Source organism: Ruditapes philippinarum, unplaced genomic scaffold (assembly GCF_026571515.1).
Source record: "Ruditapes philippinarum isolate M1 unplaced genomic scaffold, ASM2657151v2 ctg2148_1_1_1_1, whole genome shotgun sequence".
NCBI classification, from domain to species: Eukaryota; Metazoa; Mollusca; class Bivalvia; order Venerida; family Veneridae; genus Ruditapes; species Ruditapes philippinarum.
In genome coordinates, this window is record NW_026861235.1 from 6,436 (window position 1) to 21,986 (window position 15,551).

The window sequence follows — 15,551 nt, forward strand, 5'->3', positions numbered from 1 at the left end:
GTTCATATATGCCACAAGTATAGTTCAGATATGCCACAAGTATAGTTCATATATGCCACAAGTATAGTTCAGATATGCCACAAGTATAGTTCAGATATGCCACAAGTATAGTTCAGATATGCCACAAGTATAGTTCAGATATGCCACAAGTCTAGTTCAGATATGCCACAAGTATAGTTCAGATATGCCACAAGTATAGTTCAGATATGCCAAAAGTATAGTTCATATATGCCACAAGTCTGGTTCATATATGCCACAAGTCTGGTTCATATATGCCACAAGTATAGTTCAGATATGCCACAAGTATAGTTCAGATATGCCACAAGTCTGGTTCAGATATGCCACAAGTCTAGTTCAGATATGCCACTTCAGATATGCCACAAGTATAGTTCAGATATGCCACAAGTATAGTTCAGATATGCCACAAGTGTAGTGCATATATGCCACAAGTCTAGTTCAGATATGCCACAAGTATAGTTCAGATATGCCACAAGTATAGTTCAGATATGCCAAAAGTATAGTTCATATATGCCACAAGTCTGGTTCATATATGCCACAAGTCTGGTTCATATATGCCACAAGTATAGTTCAGATATGCCACAAGTATAGTTCAGATATGCCACAAGTCTGGTTCAGATATGCCACAAGTCTAGTTCAGATATGCCACAAGTCTGGTTCATATATGCCACAAGTCTAGTTCAGATATGCCACAAGTATAGTTCATATATGCCACAAGTATAGTTCAGATATGCCACAAGTATAGTTCAGATATGCCACAAGTATAGTGTATATATGCCACAAGTCTAGTTCAGATATGCCACAAGTATAGTTCAGATATGCCACAAGTATAGTTCAGATATGCCAAAAAGTATAGTTCATATATGCCACAAGTCTGGTTCATATATGCCACAAGTCTGGTTCATATATGCCACAAGTATAGTTCAGATATGCCACAAGTATAGTTCAGATATGCCACAAGTCTGGTTCATATATGCTACAAGTATAGTTCAGATATGTCAAAAGTATAGTTCAGATATGCCACAAGTATAGTTTAGATATGCCACAAGTCTAGTTCAGATATGCCACAAGTATAGTTCAGATATGCCACAAGTCTAGTTCAGATATGCCACAAGTCTGGTTCATATATGCCACAAGTCTAGTTCAGATATGCCACGAGTATAGTTCAGATATGCCACAAGTATAGTTCAGATATGCCACAAGTATAGTTCAGATATGCCACAAGTATAGTTCAGACATGCCACAAGTACATGTATAGGCTGTGGACTACTGTACAGTCTCTGATCAGACCATGAAAGTGCATGACAAAAGCCTTACTGGTCAAAAGCCCATGCAAAATTGACAATGTGGTGAATATGTTTAAAGGATTTTTACCTTGGCAGAGAAATTGATGTGAGGACTTTTATCCTATCTCATTTTAAAATTTTTAGATGGAAGCTAGGGCTTTTTGGGGGTCTTTGACTATCTCCCAACAGTTACTCCATTAGAGTTTTTTGATATTAAATGGGGTTATCATATGTGGTATAAATCCTTGTACTCAGTGCATAGTTTCATTTTAAGTTTTCGTGAAAATTTTAAGTGTTGAACTATATTGTAAAGATAACATGCGTGTACATTAAAGGTTTAATCAGACATAAATGGATGGTGAGATAGATTTATGTAACATTTGTATGCTATCTTAACTATCATTCTTCTGGTACTTGACCATCACTAGAGAGGCAGTTTTCATTGCTTGATAAATGGTAATACTTTTAAATGTCACTTTATCTCTGAAAAATGTCGTCACATGCATTTCAAATATGGGTTTAATCAGTATTTTCAGAAAATCGAAATACACTCTTTATCTGGTAATGACCAAATTATGAAAATAGTACATGTACTATACTGATTATTTTCATTGCACATTGGATATTTTAATACAGAATTAAGTTATTCAAGCTTTATTGAAGTAAATATCTTCAGAAGTTATTGGAACCAGTGGTGTTCTTTTTAAGTTTAGGTGTAGTTTTGTTTTAGCATTTGAAGAAATGAATAACTTGTTTTACTTTGGATATGCTAGTTCATTGAAAAGATAAATCAGTGGCCTTTGGAGACATGGTGTTTCTTAATGCAAATAAACTTGTATTGCTTATTTCTCTCAATTAATGTAAAGACAGTAGCACATTTCTTTTTATTTCTGATGAGTATTTTTGGAATTGGGCTGTTGAATTTCTGCTTATATCATATATTAATTTTGACTTTGGTCTGTATACATATTTTAATTCACAGGTCTGACTGTTGTAACTATTTATGGTGGATTGAACCATCAAACATTGTTTTATCATTACGGGTAATTAAAGGGGATAGAGGGGGTGGGGGGTGGGTGGGGGCGGGGGGGGGGGGGGCAACAATGCAAATACAGGAGTTGTACACAGCTCAGATCAGCTACCATAAAAGTTGATCATGTTTTAAGTGTATGCATTTAAAATAAAGTAAACAAATCATAAAACATGGATCTGTTGATATAGTGGTTGTTTTAATGATATATGCATGTTTGATTGCCAATGCCAAGTTTTTAATAAAAAAAACAACAAACCAGGTTTGATTAAATTGTTATATTTGTTTTACAGTTTTATAAATCATTTAGTTTATATTTTAGCTTCTATTTTGGAGCTTTCACCATGTCACTCTCAAAAGTGTCAGTGTTTTTCAAGTCTAATGTTTGTGTCCCCCCCCCATCTATGTCTCCTTAAACACTTAAAATGTTTTCATGAAACAAATGTTAACCATATTGAAGCATTTTGCTGGATACATGATGCAGCACTAGATCAAGGTCAAGGTTGCACCTGAAGGGTCAAATGTTTGTGCATTACTCCGTATCTCATATAATACATTTGAAGTAATTCGAGAAACTTGGGTTAATGTTGAGATACAATTTACAGATTGGTTGGCATGTCCGTTTCAGCTCAAGGCCAGGGTCATTCCTGAAGGTCAATGTCCTTTTTTATCAGTATCTTACTCATATCAATTGTTATGCAATCAGTATTATTTTGTAAATTCTATTTTTTTTTCTTTTGCAGAAAAGTGTAAAAGAAGGATAAAAAATTCATACTACACATGGAATTTTATATGCTAGTGAACTAAGTGGATTAAATACAAAAGACATTCAAATGGATTTATAAACACTTTTAGTAAGTATTAAATTTTTCAACTTTCATTGAGAAAAAAAAAATCTTATTATACCCATATTTTAGCTCAAGGACATGATTTCTTTTATTCTGTCTGTTCATTTCTGCAGGCAAGACCTTGGCTGTAACAACTTTATTTTATATGCTACAGAGTCTTTATGGTTGGACAAAACTTAAAACCTTGGAATAGAAATCTGTTTTAACCTATAGATTGAATTATGGCATTGACCCCTAAATGACATTAATTTTCAAGTTTAAATTTCTAATTCTGTTACTGAATCATTTATAGACACATTTGGTATCTAGCCATTTGTGTTTTAAAAACATACATGTGATATTAGAACATTTCTCAGCTTAAATTATTTTAAAGTACGTGTATGAAGAACATTTCCAGCTTTAATTATTGTAAAGTATGTTTTGAAATGACTATTCAAAAATTTATATGTGTGGCTGTTGGAGCACAATTAAAGCTTTTGACTATTTGATATGATTGAACATCTCAAAAATGTGAATACTTGTTGGTGGTATCACAATGGTTGCATTGGAATGACCAATATGTATGACATGATTGTTTATAGAACATTTTTCAATAACATTTGAGATCATTGTTAACATGATTTTTCCCTATGAATTTTGAAATTGTTGTTTATATTTTACTGTTGCATTTGTTGTCTTCAACACTACAAGTAGGTATAGTTAAACTGATTCAAAGTAATCATAAATTATGAGATTATGATTTTAATAATTCTAATTTTACTATAAAAACCTTGTGTTATTATATATATATATTGATAGTCCATTTTAAAGTTCTTATGACAACCCTTACCCTGCTCGACCCAAATCATGGCCATATTAGTTAGTCTTTGCCACCAGTATAGAACCACGCCAGCGTGCATGTGTGCATGCAGTCTGACCAGGCTCTATAACTGTGTGCTGACCAACTTCAAATTTTCAATTTCATGTCCCTTAAATTCAAATTGGACAGTTCCAAATTATGAACTTGATAAGTCCATTTAAGAATATAGCAGATGAACGGTTAATTTCTGTTCATGCATTTTGTGTCATCTTATGCTACCTAAAATTTATGCAAGATAATCTTCTCTAATACTTTATAAAGATAATGAATAAAAGTATTTAATTTGAGAATGCAAATATTTTGATAATGAAGACATTTTCTGGTGACATTTAATGTTGAAAAATTCTGTTTTGAGCTAATTATTGTTTGGTTTTATTCATACTTGTGACAAGTCACATTATATTTGAATAATTTAGTACTGTACTACTCTTTTTTTAATTCGTATAAAGATATTAACTTTATAAAATTGTAGCATGCCTGAGTGGGAGAGAAAATAAACCTGTAATAAAAGCAAAATGTAAATACTAAAATATTAATTTCAAACACATATTTTTATTTAAGTGTATGACAGTCAGAAGGCCCACCTAAGATAAGAGTTGTCTGAAAGCCTTTAGAATAAGACTCTGTTACACTAGTAAATAATGTTTGTTATACTATATATAAACAGAAGAGGATGTATTGGTCTTATTCTGTGTGTCTTGTAACACAGGAATCATGGATTTGAGTCCTAGTGAAGCGTTTGAACCATGTTTTCTCCTATGACACCAGTTATGATAAGTTGTTGCAGTTGGCCTGAAGAACTCTTCAAGTTTTCTGCACAGCTGACATGTTTTACTAAAAAAGAACCATTTTACATTAGTGGATACATACAGTCATACCTGTGTTCGTGCCACCTCGAGTAATGGAGAGACTACTAGCTGAAGACCTTTGCCCTTCAATAATTTTACTGCAAAGATAGTGATTGAGGGCACATTGATGCCAGAAATTATTAAATTTATTGTTCTGTAAAAAGGGCAAACATGATTGTGTTCTAAAAAATAGTAATTATGGATTTTGAGATGCTATAATCTAAAGTTAACTAGCACTAAATGTGGTATTATTGTTATAAAGGGAGCAAGATGTAAACAAAATGATATTTTGACTTCCTTACAAAATTCTGAATAACTATAATTAAACAAATTGCAAAAACAGCAAAGAAGGCTAAGCTATATGGCTAATTAGTAATAGGGCAGCAAAAAAGAACAGATTTTGAGAAATAAAATCAATAGAATTTTTTAGGCTTAATGGCCCTTTAAAAGAGACTATAGACCTTTAGAAATTACCTAGTTTCTGATTTGTACAAACAAGATTAACCCTTCACCAAACAAGATAGCAAACTGTTTTCTTTCACAGTGGTTTTGATTATTGAAGACATTGCAAATAGATTTCAAATATGTATAAATAAGCCTAAAAACTGACCTTTTACCTTTTAAAATTTGTCCATATATCAATAAATAAAAGATTGATATTCATCCTATCTTGAAATGATCAAATAATTTCATTATTTTTTTTTTTATTTTTATTTTTTTTTTCGTTCATAAGATATTTTGACAGAATAAGAAAGATAAAATGGTGATAAATTTATTTATGGTACAATTTGTGGTTTAAGTTTTGTAACATTATTTTGAACTGACTCATATTAATAAAACAAACACAAATGCAGGAGTTGTCTGGAAACACCTTATTGTGTTTAGCTTCGTTTAATTTAACTTAATTTAAAACTAATTATTAAACTATTTAATTTAAAACTTATTATTTAATATTAACTAAAATTTCATATTAAAAGCACTAGAAACCACTGAGGTGAATATCACATTAGCAAGGTTCATAGACTTTGATATTCACCAAAGTCTTCATACAGTAACTATAATAATAATAATAATAATAATAATAATAATAATAATATCTTTATTTAAAGAAGGTTACACATTAAGAACATATAATAACAATCATATATATCTTATTTCCAAAGTGGCCTTCTGAAATAGAAAACAGCAACAACAACAGGATATGCATAGGTAGAAAAATGAGTGTATAATATGTAATTTTTAGAATAATACAACTCATATACTTTCGACAGACACTCAACAATTTGTTTAAACATATACGTATATTGCATCATTCGTTCGTTCGTATATATTTATTCATTCATTCATTCACTCATTCATTCACTCATATGAACATCAAGATATGCTTTGTATTTTTCTTTAAAACATTTAAGGTTATTAACATTACGAATATTTAAAGGTATATTGTTCCAAATGTTCATGCCATAATAAGAAAATGTGTCTTTAATATAATTTGTTTTAGGTCTTGTCCATAATACAATATCTTTTCGTGACCTAGATCTTAAGTTATATATTTTGTTGTCGGATAAAGTCATCAGTTCTGTCATATAAGTCGGTGCAATGCTATTTAAAGTTTTAAAAACAAGCACCGCCGTGTGGTATTTACATCTGTTTAATATGATCAAATTAAAATTCTTCATTTGATAGATTTTCAAAGTTGTCCGCGGCAATTTCCTTATTCTTGCAAACAAGTCCTAAATAAGCGGATGGAATGTGCAGAGTAGAGATTTCATAAGAAAAATGTGATTTGAGTTATCAATGTATTTTTGAGAGAAAGAATGCTGTTTGATTTGGTGATGTACATTTGTATTTTTAACATAACATTTTGATTAGTCAAGTAGTATTTTACATACATGTACTAAATAATAGCTGTTAAGCCATTACCGTTTGGATTCCAATAATATATAGGTTTAAATTAAGAGCCACTCTTTATGATGTTATGATGTATTTAAATTTTGTAAATTGTTTTGAACAATATCATCAAGTTAATATCACTTTCTATTGACTGTCATTCATAACCTGGGGGAAAAGAAAGTCTTATAATAAATCTCTTTAAATTTCACATTTCAACAGAAAGAAAATGCAAAGAAGTAAAAAGAAAATTGTTACATCTCCTTTGAGCTTTGTTAAAACAAAAATAAAGAAATCATGTTGTTTATCTGAAGTATTGAACATTTAGTAAAGTTTAATGAACACCTGTCGTGTTATAGATGTTGATGTTGGGTATAATATACTAATTGATTGCTAAATGGGCAGCCATTATCACTATCTTCCTTGTTTATTAGCCTTCACATAATAAAGCAATCAGTTACCTTATCAGATTGTACAATACTTATAGTAGCTCTCATAAAAATATCAAAACAATGTCCACATGTTCCCAAAAGAAGCTTTTATAATTAAGAGAGATTTCCAAAACCATTATAAGAATGTATATGTTTAATCTTTTATTATGCTCGTAGAAATGTTTTGATGGAACATTTCACACATTTGCCTGTTTGTCCTAACTGCATGCTGTTGTTCCTGTCTGACCATCAGTTACACTTAATTGCTATTTCCACTTTCTTAGTTCAATTAGGTCAGACCTTAGGATCAAAGGGTTACAGGTTTGATGCTCAGGCTAATTTCTCCATGACATTTGATCTCAGACATTGAGCCTAATACCCCGCTGATTCAAAATCTTGTTGGATTAGTAGTCAGTCATTTAGGGAGAAATTGGTAGATACGGATAAGTTGTCCAAAAAAGCTCAGGTTAGATGGACCAACCACAGAAATATGACCAAAAATGTGCAAAAGTCAGTGTTAAAAACAAACACACTTGCTGCTTCTCATAGCATCTTTATTATCTGATTGATATCTAAGATATTTATACTTTGGTTCCTTCCATTGACCTTTGCCTGAAGTGGAGTTAATGGTCAATAGCTGCAAGGCCAAAGTCAGTAAGGCTGAAAGTACGTTTTCCTAGTTTTCCTCATAGACCAGTTGTTACAAATTTTACACAGTCAAACTGACCTTTAATTTGAATGTTATATGCATTTAATGAAGATGGAAAAAGGGGAAGTCTGCATAATGGTTATTATCCTAGTACAATCTGTTGAATTTCCCTGAATTATCAATACAGATAACATTTAGATATATTTATACTTACTTAATGGCAAATGGTCATAATAGTATGATGTTTATGAGTAAAATGTCATATTTTGTAAAAAAAAAAAAAAAAATAAACCACTAAAATTTGTTGAGCTAAAGGCAGTGTTTGAATATATTAATGGTAATGTAAGATGGAGACATAAGTGACGCTGTAAGGTGTTTTTTACAAGATCTTTGCGAGATCTTACATTGTCAACCTTTATGTCAGAATGTCTCCAAACATATCTAGACAAAATCAAACTTTACTTGTGTTTTATTTTGTCAACAGGATATAATGTCTCATAATGTCAACATACAAAAATTAAGTTAAAATGTTTTGTAGCATATTTCTCTGTTGGATAAGTTAGTTTACCATTTTGTCTGTTGGATAAGTTAGTTTACCATTTCGTAGATCTTTGTTTTTTATGCCCCCGCCATGTAATGGCCGGGGCATATAGTGTTACCCTGTTCCGTCATTCCGTCCTTCCGTCCTTCCATCCTTCCGTCATTCTGTCATTCCGTCATCATCAGTTTCCGTTCATTATCTTAAGAACGGTTGGACACATTCAACTCAAATTTGACATATGGATATGTCATGACAAAATACAGGTCAAGTTCGAATTTGGTCATGGTTCGATGATTTTTGGCAGAGTTATGCCCCTTTTACTTTGAAAATGATATGAAATTTCACTTTCCGTTCATTATCTCCCCAACGGTACAACACATTCAACTCAAACTTGACATATGGATATGTCATGAGAAAATACAGGTCAAGTTCGAATTTGGTCATGGTTCGATGATTTTTGGCAGAGTTATGCCCCTTTTACTTTGAAAATAATATGAAATTTTCAGTTTCCGTTCATTATCTCCCTCAAGGTACAACACATTCAACTCAAACGTGACATATGGATGCGTCAAAGGAATGCGCAGGTCAAGTTCAAATTTGGTCATGGTTCAATGATTTTTGGCAGAGTTATGTCCCTTTCACTTTGAAAGTAATATGAAATTTTCAGTTTCCGTTTATTATCTCCCCAATGGTACAACACATTCAACTCAAATTTGACATATGGATATGTTTTTGGAATGCCCAGGCCAAGTTCGTATTTGGTCATGGTTCAATGATTTTTGGCAGAGTAATGCCCCTTTCACTTTGAAAATAATATGAAATTTACAGTTTCTGTTCATTATCTACCCAACAGTGTTACATATTCAACTTTAATTTGACATATGGATATGTCAAAGGAATGGGCAGGTCAAGTTGGAATTTGGTCATGGTTAGATGATTTTTTGGCAGATTTATGTCCCTTTCACTTTGAAAATAATATAGATACATCTTAGGAATAAGCAGTTTAAGTTTGAATTTGGTCATGGTTCAATGATTTTAGACAAACTTATCTTTCCTGAATGTTGGAAAAATTTTGAACTTTCAGTTTCAGCACTCATTCTTTTAGCCATTATTTTGGCTACAAATATGCAATATGCTATTTCTAAAAGGTTAAGACTGAATAATTTCAGTGCCTTGAACATTGTATGGAAATGGTTTGTGTTAACATTGAAAAGTTTTAAGGGCTTTGAACTTAAAATGAAAAAATAATTACTGCACCATCTGAAATTTTGGCTGCATGCGGGGGCATCCGTGGCATGATGACACATTTCTAGTTAACTCTTATCTTACTCAGTATATGATTTCATTTGCCCTGCTTTGAATTTGTAAAGGTCCAATCAAAATATAAGAGATTTCATTATCAAAGTACGAAAATTCACCAGCCAACAATACAGAGGCTGGTGAGACTGCACACATGACTAGCACATGTCTATACTGGTGGCAAAGGCTCATCTGTTCAAGCATGGTAAAGGTTACAAATAAAAATGTTTCATGTTTCAATTATGCTCTTTGTGTTGGTCTGTATGTAAATAAAAGAAATGTTTGTTATATTACAGAGCAGTATGTAGCCAAACAGAGGAAAGACAATGAAGTTGATATTGTAACTGTAAGTATATTTTCATGTTAGAGGCCTCTTAACATTGTCACCTGCTTTCACAATGTTTGTGTTGAAAGGTTAACATCCTGTTACTTAACATCGGCATTTCACATAATAAACAACTACATACATACTCATTACATTCAAACATAATTGTTAAAACATGGCTGAATTTTGTTATTTATGTATTTAATGTTGTTATTTATGTATTAAATGCTGAAGTAGATGATGTGGGACAAACCTTATGTTTTTCTAAGTATTAAATTAAAAGCTGATAACTTTATCTGATCCTATTTGCATTATGAACATAAGCAATGTATCACAATCATGTGTCAAATTTTTACATTTTTGAAATTTATTTGCATGCCATTTATACAGTTTGACAATAATGTTATGTTACATTTTAGGTATGGTATATAAACCAGAGCTGTAACCATGGCAATGAATGGTTACCATGACAACAGTGAGAGGGAGGAGGAACGAGGGTTGGAGGATATGATAAAACTAGAGTATGGCAATATTATAATAGTTTGTCATTTTTAACATTATTTGAATCATCAAAGAATAACTAGTTTTCTAATCCCAGCAACAGCATTCTCAAGGTTATTTTATTATCGGAGCCTCCTTGATCTAGTTGTTAAGGTTCCAGACTTCTGGTTAAAATTTTGACAGGCTTTGGGTTCTCTCATATGAGGAACCTTAGCTATCATATTTGCTGCTGACACCTCTCATTATCTCAAACCTTTCCTATAATGTCAAAGCCTTGCTTTTCCCTTTTTAAAAGTTGAAACATTGACTTTACCTTATAAAGTTGAAATATTGACTTTCCTTTTTAATTGTTCAAACATTGCCTTTCCCTTTTAATTGTTGAAACATTGCTTTTTCCTTATAATGTTGAAATACTGCCTTTCCCTAATATGTTGAAAAACATTTTCTTTCCGCTATACATATATGCTGCAAGTTTTAATTACCTTTTCATAATGTTGAAACATTGCCTTACACTTATAATGCTGAATATTGCCTTACCCTCATAATGTTGAACCTTTGCATTACCCTAATAATGTTGATAAATTGCCTTATCCTAATAATGTTGAACCATTGCCTTACCCTTATAATGCTGAACATTGCCTTACTCTAATAATGTTTAAACATTGCATTATCCAAATAACATTGAAACATTGCCTTGCCCTAATAATGTTGAAACATGGCATTACCCATTGAAACATTGCCTTTCCCAAATAATGTTAAAACATTGTCTTTCCCAAATAATAATGTTCCCTAATAATGTTGAACCATTGCCTCGTTCAAATAATGTTGAACCATTGCCTTACCCTAATTATGTTGAACCATTGCCTTGCCCTAATTATGTTGAAACATTGCTTTTCCCAAATAATGTTGAGACTTTGCCTTTCCCTAATAATTTTGAAACTTTCTTTGCCTTTCACTGAAAATGCTGAAATAAGCCTTTCCTGTTTAGTATTAAAACAGATAAGGTAATCTTAAGGTATTGCTGTGCTTAGTAGAGAGTGAGTCAAATCTCTTATCAATGCTTGTATATTTGTAATAGAGTTTTAGGTATGGATGAATTGTTCACTATCTAAGTTTATCATTTTAATTTGTTTGACCTCTCTATTGTAAATGTTCTTTTAAATGCTTTTGAAGACACTATACCATTTTTACTATTCAATAAAAAACGTCCAAAAATCTTATCTCAGCTGATAATGTGTATGTAAAAGTGGATCAAATGACTTTCTATTAAGAAGTGCTTTTCAATGTATTATGTATTTTTGCATAGTAGATAAAGAAAGTATTGTATTTGGCATACATTCAAAATATTCAAAATAGGGAAATATGAAATGAAAACATGCAATTGGTAAAACTTGGTCTTGTGTATTAGATTGGAACCAAAAAGTCAATTTAAACTATATTGTGTAAAGTAACAACTTTATACGTAAATGTTGGGCTGATATAAGTTATATTGAAATGTAATAAAGTGCTAATTACTTTACACACACTGTTGACCTGCTGGTATGTTTTGTGAAAGTTTAATGCCTGATTAGTTGTACAAAAATGTGGCCAGTTTTCAACATAGGATAAAACAAAATTTACAGAGATTCGCATTTGTTCCAAATAGTAATAAATTCCAGAGCAAACTTTGTCCAAAGTATATATGTCAATGTAGACCATGTTGATTCTTCATGAAAACAATTCAAGGTATTTAAAACAGATATAAAAGAATTTTAGAAAAATGAAATACTGTAGGTTTGGTTTGATGATTTTATGCCACAGTCCATGCTTTCTGTCGTGGTACATAGAAAATTTAATGATTTTAACCTATAACATGCTGAATTTTGTAAAGTGACTCAATGCGCTTTGGGAAATGTCCATTAACAATGTTAGGTGAAGGTGAAAATTTAAAGATTGTAGCGAAGCCGGTAACCATTTTTGGTTCACATTGGGTAAAGATTATTTAAGCATCTGAAAATGTTTTAAGTAGAGCGCACTACAGTATGGTAACAAACCTGTAATGTAGCACTGTTTTGAATCCAAAATCCATTAAATTTCTTTGTTCTGTAAATTTTACAATATTATTATGATAGTTTATAGATTTGTCTTTTCATGAAAAGTGTACTACAATGGTACGATATTAGTTTAAACATATTTATCTTAGAATAGATTGATCAACAAGTTCTTGCGACATAATTAATCACTTTTGCTTCCCAGAACTAATTAGTATTGGTGCAATTAAGTAAATATGGTTGTGACCCGGGTAGGACTCAAACCCACATATAGTACTTGGTTCAATTCAGTAACTCTTAATAAACTTCAAAGTCATCTCCAAATATTATGATATAAATTTCACAAAATGTATCATAAAATATTGCTTCAACTTGAAATGAAGATACAACTTTAAAATATGGTTAATTTGATGATTGATGTATATTGTTGTCTATTTGGTTTTAATACATTTCAGCAAACAAAAATGTTGTATTATTTCACTATTCGGTCATAATTACTCATATTATGCTGAAGCTGTTGTAACAATAGTAAATTGATTTTGAGATAATCTTTTGAGATAATCTAAAACTTGTTGATGAGAATCCATTAAATTGTACTTTAAAACATTGAAAACATTATATTATTGTGTGAAGATGGTAAAGCTTAAAGAAAAATATCCACTTTCTGTAGGTAGTTCTTTATATTAAAAATGCTTCATCATTTTGATTTTTTTTTAAGTTATACAGATTTTAAAGTCATTATTGAGAATTAAATTGTTGTGAAGGACGAAGGCAATCATCTTTGTACTATTTTCTGGATGGATTTGATACATTGTTAGAACAAGTTTCCATTGATAGTTTTAGCACGTAACTTATCTTAACTTAATTGGAATCAAACTTAAATCATGTTTCCTTTTATAACACCATTTCTTGTAAGTTCCAGAAAGCAGGCCCATAAGTGATAAAATATACGTTCTTAGAAACCACTTGCCCCTCACCGCTGTGGGTTTGAATCCCGACAGGGACTTTTGATTCTTTCATATGATGAAGCTATCCAGCTAGCCTACGGAACGTCGGTGGTTCTACTCAACTGCCAGTTCGTGCCTGAAATAATGCTCTGAACTTCCTCCACCGGTAAAGCTTGAAAGTCGCCATATGACCGTGATTTAAAACCCAATCAGAACAAACAAACGTTCTTAGAAATTATTATACAACTAAGCTTGCTTAAATTAACTGAATTTTAAAATAAAAATGCATATGAATATAAACAAACACATGTATGAATTTTAGCTGTCATATTCTTCATCTTACACCAGGTACTGAGTCTGACCTGGCTCAATACTTGTGTAGAGGACACCAGGTACTGAGTCTGACCTGGCTCAATACTTGTGTAGAGGACACCAGGTACTGAGTCTGACCTGGCTCAATACTTGTGTAGAGGACACCAGGTACTGAGTCTGACCTGGCTCAATACTTGTGTAGAGGAAAATCACTTTTAGTTGTTGATAGCCGCCTTGATTAAAATAAAATTGGTTGAAATTTCTGATACCTTTGATCTCTCTATATCTTTGCCTTACTGAAAAATTATTAGACAGGCATGTTGACATTTATTTTGATTAGCTAAAAATATTGAACTAGTTTTTATCGACAAGCTGAAAGGAAAGGAAATGATAAAAAATGCATTGAAGATGTTCCCAAACAAAAACTGATTTATGAACAAACAGGTTGTTGTTTTATCAGTAGTTAATTTTGTACATTCGGCATATGATACAACATTGTTGATTCTTCATCTCAGTTTTTGTTTTCTTCTTTTAATTGTATTTTTATTGGAACGATTGTACCACTGTTTAAGAGAAAATAAAAGGTAAATAAAACAGGAATTTTGTTTCAAGTTTTAAGACCAATGATTAGCAGACGACAGGTGTGACAGTTAACAAGGGATGTAATTAGCTCATCAAATATTAATCGATGATTTGGGCGAGAAAAGATAGGAGATAAATTATTCAGTGTAATTATACTCTATTACATCAAAGGCAGTGTTTTAAACAGTAAAATCTGTCAATAGAAACTTCCCTGAACAAGATGAGCCCCAATTGTCAGAAGTTTATCATAACTGTTAAATTAATAACAATTATTCATTTTATTGTTTAAATATCTTTGATTGTTTTCTTTGTTTTGTTTGTTTTGAGATTTAAAGGAGATACATTTCATTACTTGACACCAGTACACCATTGCTGGAATGTCAAAAAAGCACACCAAAGATTAACTTGACTTTGCTTTTTCTGTCACTGATACTTTTAATATGATACTACAATAGTATAAAAATAGTATGGAATGCAGTGTCTATTTGTTCAGTAAAAATCACATAAACTCGAAATTTTGAGAACCCCGAGTCTACACAGAAGGAAAAAGTAATGAGATATTTTCTTCTTTCTTCAGTCATTGTCCAAAACAGATACGATAAATATCAGGCATCATACATAATTAATTGTGAAATATTATACAAAGTCTCAAATAAACAGCATGTCGTCTCTTATAATGTAACATGATAATATTATCTCAAGATTGCAAAACAATAATTATCATCTCAATATTTGTTCTTTGAATGTTGAATTGCTCTTCTCAGAAACCCCCCACATGTATATTAAGATATGTTAATATTGATGTTAGCTAGATATAGAAGTGATAAAGTAGAAAATGTGTAAGCAGCAGCTTTAAGTTTACCCGATAGACCTGGTGCCAAGTGTTGTTTTCAGGAGTCTGACATTTTGGAAGTTGATTAATTTTGTTCTCAATGATTTCAAATATAGGGGTGCTGTATGTCACTATATTGTACTGATCACTAATAGGAAAGATTAAATGTGTAAGCAACAAGGTTGCTCAGAAAAGAGTGTTGCAGAAAAGATTTTCGCAAGTCATAGGTTTGAGTCCTGGTCAGGCTGCACATTTTTCTCACCTTGTGACATATTAATGATTTTGCCATAGATTCGGTTTGAGCCCAACAGGTGGGACTAAAG

General features: G+C 31.6%; 1 protein-coding gene across 6 annotated transcripts in view; it reads left to right on the forward strand.

Annotated features, from left to right (window-relative positions):
* The first annotated feature begins 1,994 nt into the window (after positions 1-1,994).
* The window catches only part of LOC132714973 (unconventional myosin-XV-like), a 95,074-nt gene continuing 81,517 nt past the window's right edge, over positions 1,995-15,551 (forward strand). For all 6 annotated transcript variants that reach the window (XM_060697919.1, XM_060697916.1, XM_060697915.1 and 3 more), the window contains exons 1-4: positions 1,995-2,017; positions 3,078-3,188; positions 9,996-10,045; positions 10,444-10,545. In XM_060697919.1, the coding sequence (XP_060553902.1) occupies positions 10,472-10,545 (74 nt within the window). In that variant the 5' untranslated portion in view covers positions 1,995-2,017; positions 3,078-3,188; positions 9,996-10,045; positions 10,444-10,471. The remainder of the gene's footprint in view (positions 2,018-3,077; positions 3,189-9,995; positions 10,046-10,443; positions 10,546-15,551) is intronic.